At 64.5% G+C, this 9,234-nt stretch overlaps 2 protein-coding genes across 2 annotated transcripts in view; both read right to left on the reverse strand.

Moving 5' to 3' along the window:
• CHLRE_08g377450v5 (uncharacterized protein) overlaps positions 1-6,933 on the reverse strand; it is a 15,264-nt gene extending 8,331 nt beyond the window's left edge. The window contains exons 1-13 of the mRNA XM_043065200.1: positions 6,104-6,933; positions 5,474-5,617; positions 4,983-5,063; positions 4,305-4,397; positions 3,966-4,019; positions 3,282-3,532; positions 2,939-3,002; positions 2,604-2,723; positions 1,954-2,040; positions 1,403-1,615; positions 826-973; positions 446-527; positions 40-154 (exon numbers count right to left, since the gene is read on the reverse strand). Of these exons, the coding sequence (XP_042922201.1) occupies positions 40-154; positions 446-527; positions 826-973; positions 1,403-1,615; positions 1,954-2,040; positions 2,604-2,723; positions 2,939-3,002; positions 3,282-3,532; positions 3,966-4,019; positions 4,305-4,397; positions 4,983-5,063; positions 5,474-5,617; positions 6,104-6,631 (1,980 nt within the window). The 5' untranslated portion in view covers positions 6,632-6,933. The remainder of the gene's footprint in view (positions 1-39; positions 155-445; positions 528-825; positions 974-1,402; positions 1,616-1,953; positions 2,041-2,603; positions 2,724-2,938; positions 3,003-3,281; positions 3,533-3,965; positions 4,020-4,304; positions 4,398-4,982; positions 5,064-5,473; positions 5,618-6,103) is intronic.
• A 344-nt stretch (positions 6,934-7,277) lies between these two features.
• CHLRE_08g377500v5 (uncharacterized protein) overlaps positions 7,278-9,234 on the reverse strand; it is an 8,976-nt gene continuing 7,019 nt past the window's right edge. The window contains exons 15-16 of the mRNA XM_043065201.1: positions 8,261-8,317; positions 7,278-7,969 (exon numbers count right to left, since the gene is read on the reverse strand). Coding sequence (XP_042922202.1) covers positions 7,886-7,969; positions 8,261-8,317 — 141 coding nt within the window. The 3' untranslated portion in view covers positions 7,278-7,885. The remainder of the gene's footprint in view (positions 7,970-8,260; positions 8,318-9,234) is intronic.

Consider the following 9,234-nt stretch of genomic DNA (forward strand, 5'->3'; position numbering starts at 1 on the left):
AAGCCCTCCTCCTCCCCCTCATCCTCCCCCTGCTCCCACCTTGATCAGCGGCACCAGGCTCTCTAGCACCAGGTTGAGGCTGTCCTCGCCCGACACAGCCAGCAGAGCCACACAGCCGCCGTACAGGCAGTCGGACAGGCAGGCGCCGCCGGGGCTGGGGGCCGGGCGGGAGGCAGGGGTAAAGGGCGGGGGGCGGGGGGTTGTAATGACCAGCCCAAGCTAAACCAAACCAAGGAGAAATAGCGAAGCACAGGCAGAGGCGACAGGGGGGAAAAGGGGGGAAGGGAGGGAAGGGGGCAGACGCGAGAGGCAGGGAGGCGGCGCGTGCGGCCGGGATAAATTACGTGGTTTTGCCAGGCCCCACGATGGCGCAGTGCGTGTGGTGTGTAGGCAAGCCGCCCTCCCCCCCGCTACTTCCACCTTGTCAACAGCCACACGTGCTCACCTGCCCGCGCCTTGCGGCCCCGGGCCGCTCAGCACCGCCGGCGGCACGCGCCCCACCAGACTGGCCAGCGCACGGCAGGCGCCTGCAGGGGTGCGGCAGGTGCGTGTGTGGGAGGAGCAGCGTGGGAGAGGTGTGGGCGATGGAGCAGAGGCGCGGGACCAGGGGGCAGCAGCTAGGAAAACGTTCACCAACAACCCGCACCCATACGGGCCACCCATACGGGGCAAGCCCCGAGCCCTGCCCTGAGCCCTGAGCCCCGCCCTGCCCTGCCCCGCCCCGCCCCGAGCCCTGTCCTGCCCCGCCTCGCCCTGCCCCGCCCCGCCCTGCCCCGCCCCGCCCCATCCCATCCCGCCCTCAGCCCCGCCCTCAGCCCCGCTCACCAATCTTGACGGGCGGCGGCAGGGTGCTGTTGAGCCCGGCCGCCGCCGCCTGCAGCAGCGCCGGCCGCTGGTCGGGCCGCAGCAGCGGCTGCAGGCGGGCGGCCAGCCACAGGGCGCGACCCACTAGCAGGGGGTTGCAGGCGCCGGCCTGGGGGGGGGGGGGGAGGGGAAGGGGGGTTACATTCATGATTAGTTAAGAAGTGAAGGCGTAGGCAGGTACAGTAGCATAGTGGGGGTGCGTGGGGAATGGGGGTGGGGAGGGAGAAGGGAGAAGGGAGGGCAGGGGTTGGTGGGCTGGAGGGGGGTTGCGGGATGAGGCAATGGGAGCAGTGTAAGAGCATGTGGGAGGAGGAGTTACAATCATGATTGTTTAGGGGAGGGGGAACTGGATGTGCCTGTCCAAACAAGGCACAACCCCTGCACACGCCCGCTTTGTTGCCTGTGAAATTGCCCTGATACCCTTCAACAAAGCGGGCGCCCCCTATCCATCCGTCCACCAGCCCACAGCCCCCAACCCACCACCCAACTCACCCCTCCCATCCGCTCAGGCCCCAATGCCCCCTCACCCCCAGCTCACCCTTAGGTCCAGCGCCACCACCTCATCCATCAGCCGCTGCAGCCGAGCCACCAGCGCACCCGCCGCCGCCCGCTGCCGCGCGCCGCCGCCGCCGCCTCCCCCCATGCCGCCCATGCCGCCGCCGCCGTCTTCGCCGGGCAGCCCGCCGGGGAAGGAGGCGGCGCAGCAGCCGGCCGCCAGCAGCGCAGCTTCTCGCAGCTTCCACCATCCCGCCTGCGAGTTGGGCAATGTTGGGAACATGTTGATAAGGAAGGCTAGGAAGCTGTGCCGAAGCTGGGTGGTTGGCTTGGCTGGAGTTGCGCGTGCTTGCAGCGCCACTGTGGTCAAGCCGCACACACAGACACACACACACACACACACGCACACACACACACACACACACACAACACACACACACACACACACACACACACACACACACACACAACACACACACACACACACACGCACACACACAGACACACACACACACACACACACACACATACACACACACACACACACACAGCATGTTATTATTTGTTTGCAGTCAAGACTCCTTCCTCTCTCACCTGCCCCGCCGCGCGTGCCGCCGCCGCCTCCGCCGCGCGGCGCTCCACAGCATCCATCAGCGCCCCCGCTGCGTCCAGCCCGAACGCCTGAGGCGAGCGAGAGGGGGGAGTTACATTCATGATTAGCTAAGATAGCACGCTGCACACGTACGCGGTGTACACACACGCACGAATACCTCCCTTTCCTTGAGCCCCACCAAATATGCCCAACGCAATGAGTCACGACACAGACATGCCGTACACGATATCCGCCGTATCCTGTACGCGCCCCATTCTCTGGCACTTGACATGGGAGTAGAAACCCAGCCCCAGCTTCCAATATCCCTTCACCCAGCCCCCAACCCCAAAACTCCCCTCACGGCCTGAGGCCCTCGCGGCCTCCCCACCCCTCCTGCCCCCTCCTGACTCCTCCCCCCTTCTTTCTACCGGTTTGCGGGATGTTTCGCTGGGAACCTGGGAACTCGGTGCATTTCGGGAATGGGGACTACTGTCGCGTGCCACTCAGTTGTCAAGCATCGGCCACGCTCTCCTCCTCGCTCTATTGCATTGGGTTTGGTTTAGTTTGGGCTGGTATTTACAAACCCCCCCCCCCTCACACACATTTCCCCCCTCCTCCCGCCCCCCCTCCTCCCGCCCCCTCCCCCCCTCACCTGCATGAGGCTGTCCGCCAGCAGCTCTCCGCTGACTCGCACCGTGAACATGGAGTCATCCTCGTCCGCCACGTAGGCGGCGGCGTCGGCGGCCCAGTCGGCGGCCTGGCGGCTGGTCATCTGAGGCGGGAGGGAGGCAGGGAGGGAGGGAGGGAGGGAGGCAGGGAGGCAGACGGGTGGGAGGGAGGAGGAGAGTAGGAGAGGGGGTGTTGGTAAGATGAGAGTTGACGCTGATGCCACACGATACTATGACCAACCAAACGCCCATAAGTAGCTCCGGCGGGCCCTGTTCCGTTGGTGTTCAGATACACACACACACGCACGCACGCCCGCACCTGCATGTACGCCACAGCCAGGTGCGCCATCTCGGGCAGTGCCGGCTTTATGAGCTTGGCATACCTGTGTGTGTGGGAGGAGAATAACAATACGGCGACGCAGAACCAGAGCGCGGGGGTAGTCGTTCATGAAGAAAGCAGCAAGCGATTCAAACTCTCCGACCCGCGCCCTCCTCACCAGTGCGCCGCACCCCTGCCCATTGCCCCATTGCCCCCCCCCCGCCACTTCGTAAGCAGTCTTCAGTGCATCCTGTACCGCTTTCCCAATCATTTGTGCAGGCCCCCACTGCATTGGGTTCAATTTACTTTGGGCTGGTGTTCTACAACCCCCGCCTGTCCTCACCTGTGCAGTCCCACCAGCGCCATCAGCAGTTCAAACAGCTGCGCCAACAGCGACTCCGGGTCCAGCGTATTTCCCTCCGCGTCCACCGCAGCGCCGCCGCCGTCGGCAGTAGCAGCAGCAGCAGCGGCTGTAGCAGCGGCTGTAGCACTGCCGGGGGTGGTGGCAGTAGCAGCAGCTGCGGAGGCGCCGGCCGGGTCCTCGGTGGGGTCGGGCGCCTGGCCGCCCTCCGCGGGCGTAAGCACCAGGTGCGTCTGAGGGCGGGGCGGGGAAAAACTTTGAACCAATCCCGAAAGGAAACAGTCGCGCTGCAAGAAGAAACTGCAGTCGTGGTACATCACCATAGGGGCGGGGACAGGGCAAGTGCGTTAGGCAACACAAGGAAGCGCAAGGGCAAGCGTGTGTGTGTAGGTGGGCGTGCGTGCAAGACGCAGCGGACAGGGTGCTCAATTTTGAAGCCTCGTGCAGACGTCACACCCACGCGCCACGCTTTCACCCTTGCGCCCATCCGCCCTTTTTCGGTCGGCAATGCTTTAGTTTGGGCTGGTATTTACAACCCCCGCACCTCACCCCTTACCCCTTACTCCCGCCTCCCGCCCCTCCTCACCCCCGCCCCCCCTCACCCTCGCCCCCGCCTCCCGCTCCGCCCGCTCCCACCCTCCGCCTCCCAGCCCCCACCCCTCTCACCGTGTACAGGGGCAGGGACTGTGTGTACATGCGCCAGCACGCGCCCATGATGCTCTGCGGGGGGGAGCAGGAGGGGGGGGACGGGGGGAAAAGCGGGGGGGGGCGACAACATTACAGGGATAAAAGTATGAAACCACCTTAGTGCGGACACGTGCGGGCGGGTCAAAGCGGCAGGCAGGCAGGCAGGCAGGCAGGCAGGCAGGCAGGCAGGTCAGATGTCCATTTCATGATACGCAGCTGCGATTACCACAAGCATAGCGTTGAGCGCCCGCCCGGCACCCGCACACACGCTCAACACACAGCACTGGCAGCAGCCGCGCACGTGTCCCCCATCCGCACCTGCATGTGCGCCTGCAGCGGCTTGCTGAAGAACGACACCAGCTGCGTCAGGCAGCGCAGGCACAGCATGCGGGTAGACCAGCTGGCAGCGTCCTGTGTGTGCGCGCGTGGCGTGGCGGGTGTTGCAAAGAGCACAAGCGAGGTTTGTGTGGGGTCGGGGTTGGTTGGTTGTTGGGGGTTGGTCGTTGGCACCGTGCCCAATGAGAGGCGAGAGACGCGAGGACGGGGGTTGGGGCTGGGGGTCGGGTACCGCGTGTGTGCAACGGACAAGCTTGGCACGTGTCCCCGTGGGATGGGGGCTGCCGGTACCATCGCCCGCTGCTGCGGCCCTACTATGGGCAACCCCTCCTTCCCACCGTACTGTACGGCGCTGATCCCCTCCACGCGCAGCTCCACTCCTCACCCCGGCCACGCTCTCCTCACCCCACGGCCACGCTCTCCTCCTCGCTCTTTTGCATTGTCGGTTCGGTTTAGCTTGGGCTGGTGTCTACGACCCCCCTCCCCCCCCGTACCTCTACTCTGACCCCTCCCGCCCCTCACATCTCCCGCCCCTCACACGCCTCCCGCCCCTCACCTCCTCCACTCATCACCCCCCCCCCGCCCCTCACCTCCTCCACTCCTTAACCCCCCTCCCACCCCTCCCGCCCCTTACCCCCCTCCCCCGCCCCTCCCCCTCACCTCCACGTCCAGCGGCGCCGCCACCTGCGCGCACAGCAGCGGCAGCCACGGCTCCACCAGCGGAACCAGCAGGTCGCGAACCTGGAGAGGGAGGGCAGGTGAGGGTGGGAGGGGGGTGGGCAGGTAGGGGGGTTACATTCATGATTACTTGAGAAGTGAAGGCGTAGCCAGGTGGGGGAGGGGGCAGAGATGGGGATGTAAATCCCAGTCCAGGCTAAACCAAACCGGGGGGGGGGGCGGGGAAAGAGGCGGGGAGGAAAGGGAAGTTGGGTTAGCCGGGGGTGGAGGGAGCCCGCAGCAGTGGGGCAACAGCGAAATGGGTCCCAGGCAGCAGCCGGGTCGGGCCCACGGGTTGAGCCCTTGCCCTCAACCCACCCGTGGTTCTCGGTACGAACACCCCATCCAACCCCATCCCATCCCACCCCCACCACCCCACACACACACCCCCCCCACCCTCCCCCCCCACTCCCTCCCACACCCCACCCTCCCACCTGGCGCTGGTACACGCCCGCCATGACGCCCAGGCTCTTGAGCAGGTCGCACAGGATGGACAGCGCCGCCGCGCGCAGCTCCTCAGTGCCCGGCGAGGCGTCCGAGGCAACAGCCAGCAGCTCCGGCAGCAGCGCCTGGGCAACCTGCATGCGCGCATAAGCATGTGTGCGTGTGTTACATTGCTAATGTGTGTGTGTGTGTGTGTGTGTGTGTGTGTGTGTGCTAGAGGAAGGCGCAAGGGTGAGGGTTCGACAATGTGCGTGTGTGTATGGATTGGGGGGAGGGTTGTGGTGTGTTGGGCGGTGCTGAAGGAAGCGCGCGGGTCCCCGCGGTCTGGGCTACCCATATTCCATCCATGCTTGCCACCACCCCCGCCGCAAGCCCCGCCCCCGCAGCATACACTACCCGGCAGCAGCTTCCTAGCCCCCCCCCCCATCCCACGCACAACAGCAAACCCCCCAGTAGCAAGCCGACCGGATGCGGGGCGTGTGCACGTGTGCGTGTCCCAAAACCCGCATGGGCACATGGGTCAGGCCGCCCGCCCGCCCAACCGCTCCACACACTCCACACCAGGCCTCGGCCGTACGTCCCCTCTCCCCCCTGCCCCCTCCCCCCTTGCGCCTGCTTGCCTGCGGCAGCTGCTGCTCGTCTATGTCATCGCTGAGGAGCGCCAGGCAGCGGATAGCGCCATGCACGAGTGCCTTGTTGGTGGCGCGCTGGGTGTGAATGGCGCCGACTAGATTCTCCACCAGCCCCGACCAGCCGTCCGGGTCGCTCTTCGCGATGGCCGCGATGCACATCGCGACTGCTGTCCGGAGCTTTGAGCTCTCTTGCGCCAGGCCAGCGGGCAGCACAGCTTTGATGTGGGCCCGCTCGTTGGCGGACAGCTCCGGCGCCTCGAATTTTGGTGCCTCCGCCGACCAGTGCTTCTTTATGACCTGCTTCAAGATCACGGCTGCTAGCTGGCGCACGCCCAGGTCGTCTGATATTCGGCCATCCGTGCTCAGCGTGGCGAGCAGCGACGTATAGCCCTCGTGGCCAATTGCTGCCTGAAGTTGCTGCTCCGAGGTATTCCGCGCATCTGTGTCAATTGAATAAACTAATGTGTGCAGGCAGCGCAACACATGTTGTGTCGCCTCCGAGGCGCCAGCCGCCATCCTATTCTATTCACGTAATCAGTATACTATATTAACTATGGCCACAATAAGGAGCCGGTCAACGTAAATTGGGCGCTGTAGTCGGAAGGCTTCTTCACTGTGCGCATGCAAGAGTTCGCTGGAAATAATCAAACTAAATATAGTTAATATGTTAATATCAGTGGCGAGCAAAACAAACACTGTCTTGAGAAGTTGAGATTGGTTCCCCGAATCCATAGTGCAGCTGTCGGCTATCGTATCCACCTGTCGTCCATTCGCAAACGAGGCCGAGAACCTCCCCGATAATTGGCGACAGTGTCCGAAAACTAGTGCGCAAGGCAGAGTGCTCTTGTTTTAAGGAGCCATGACGCAGAAGCCGATGCGCGCGCCTGGTAGTGCGAACGGACGTCGCAGGCCTTTCGCACATAGCGTCCGCAGGGACCGTACCATGTGCCGCTGCTGCTGCTGCTGCTTAACGCCCCCGTGTTGACACTGTGCATATAATGTGAGTATGTGGGCTTTGCAGCAGTTCAGCAGCATCCGCTTGCCTGCTCAGGCGCTTGAGCCCGCCGGCATGCCATGCCACCCAGCCCCGGACGTCATTGCTTACGCACCCCTCCCTTTCCCTGCTGCACTGCGTGACACACGCTTGCCAGGGCAATCACCAGCAGATATTTCAGGCCTCGTACACACGTACACACACACCTCAATCTGCTGCTGCCCACCGACCTGCTGGGAGCGAGCGAGCCCACAGCAGCAGCAGGCCTCGTCTGACCAGCGCGAGCTAGCTCGCACGTGCCACAACACGCTACTGCTCCCTGACTGCTCCCCTCCACGTGCCGCTTCATCACTGCTACCTTTACCGCGGCTATATACCTGCCAGCACTTTACCTGCAGGCCAGTCACGCACACGCACCGCGGACATCAACCGGCGCACACAACTAACCTCGGGTGCCCGCCCTGCCCTGGCCTCCATCCTGCCTACCTATCCTCCACACGTTCCCCGACCCTATCTACCTCAATCCATCCCCCAGCCACCCACACTACCCGCCTCTCCATTCCCTTAGCTTGCTACTTCAGTAGTGGCTAGATCCCCGCCCCGGGCTCGGGGCGGGGGCTGCATGCCCCCGCCCCTCCCTTACTAGATAGTTCATGTCGTCGGCCCCCGTCAACCCGTCAACCCTTCATCCCACCACGCCGCCAGCAGCGGCCCATTCACAACCCCATCAGCCCATCCATCCTTCGATCGACCCTCAGCCCAGCAGCATGCAGCCATCAGCCCAGGAAGTGTGTGCCGGTCTTGGCGGTGGCGCTGCGGTCGCACAGCAGGGCCGGGTCGATCTCATGGCCACCCACGTTCTGTGAGAGGGGAGGGGAGGGGAGGGGTAGCGTGTGCGCGTGGTCTCGGGTTTACAAGCACACGGGAGGAGGATCGCGTGGATTACTGGTCATGCATGCTGTGTTTAGCTGAACGCACGTGTATGTGCACGCGTGGTTGTCTGTACGTACGTACGCACGTTTACGTGTGTGTGCGTGTGTGCGCGTGTGCATGCCCCGCCGGGGCCCCCCTCCCTCCTCCCATGTTTGCCACATCGCACGTGCCGCCTCGGCAGGCTCGCTACCACCTCGCTCGCCCGGGCTCAGGCTCACCACCTGGCCCAGCTTGTCCCGCTGCTCGGGCGGCAGCTCGTCCAGGCTGCCCGCGCCCTGGGTGGGTGGGTGGGGTTAGGTGGGGGGGAGGGGGGGAGGGTAGGGGAGGTGGGGGTGGAGGGGTATGTGGGGTGGAGGGGCAGGTGGGGGGGGGGGCGGCAGGGGGGCGTGCGTGTGTGAGGTGGCGGGAGGCGGCGTGTGGCGTGCAATGGGACAGGGTTGAGGCAGAGTTGGCGGCATGTGGTGGGAGGTGGCGAAGAAGTGCGTGACGATGGGCGGGGGAGGGAGTTCTTTTTGAAGTCCTCGCAAAGTAAACCAGGAGGGTTGCCAACCCGGAACGAACCGGTAGAGCTCGGGGGGCGCAGGGGGCGTGTGTGAAATGGCGGGCGGGCGTGTGGTGGGAAGTGGCGGAGGAATGCGTGATGGGCGTTTCTGAACACACGCGTGCACACACGACCGCACAACCGCAAAAGCACGGCCGCCTGCCTGCCCTCGGTTCCCCCGCCCTACCTTGTAGTCGTGCGCGGGGTGGGCGTTGGTGCCCGTGACGGCCTTGTGGGGGGTGTGCAGGCTGGGCTTGCCGCTGCGCTTCTGCTCCAGAGCCGTCAGCTGAGCGAGGTAGGTGATAAACGCAGAGGGAGGCGGACATGCGGCATGGCGTGCGGTGAATTTTATAGGGGAAGGGAGAGGAGGTGGGACTGGGTGGGACGTGAACATCAAGCACACACGCTTTCACCCTGCTGGCGCCCCCTATGTACCGTGTTTATAGCAGCACGCACGGCCACGCCACGCCCTACCTCGTATGGGTAGCCCTTGGACACCTTGTCACACTGCGAGCCGAGGGGAGGTGTGTGTGTGTGTGTGTGTGTGTGTGTGTGTGTGTGTGTGTGTGTGTGTGCGTGTTTTGGGGGGGCGAGATGTCAATCGAGGTTCAATAGCTGGCAAGGAGCCGAGTCTCAGCAGCCAGAATAGCC

Source organism: Chlamydomonas reinhardtii, chromosome 8, assembly GCF_000002595.2.
Source record: "Chlamydomonas reinhardtii strain CC-503 cw92 mt+ chromosome 8, whole genome shotgun sequence".
Taxonomy (NCBI): Eukaryota; Viridiplantae; Chlorophyta; class Chlorophyceae; order Chlamydomonadales; family Chlamydomonadaceae; genus Chlamydomonas; species Chlamydomonas reinhardtii.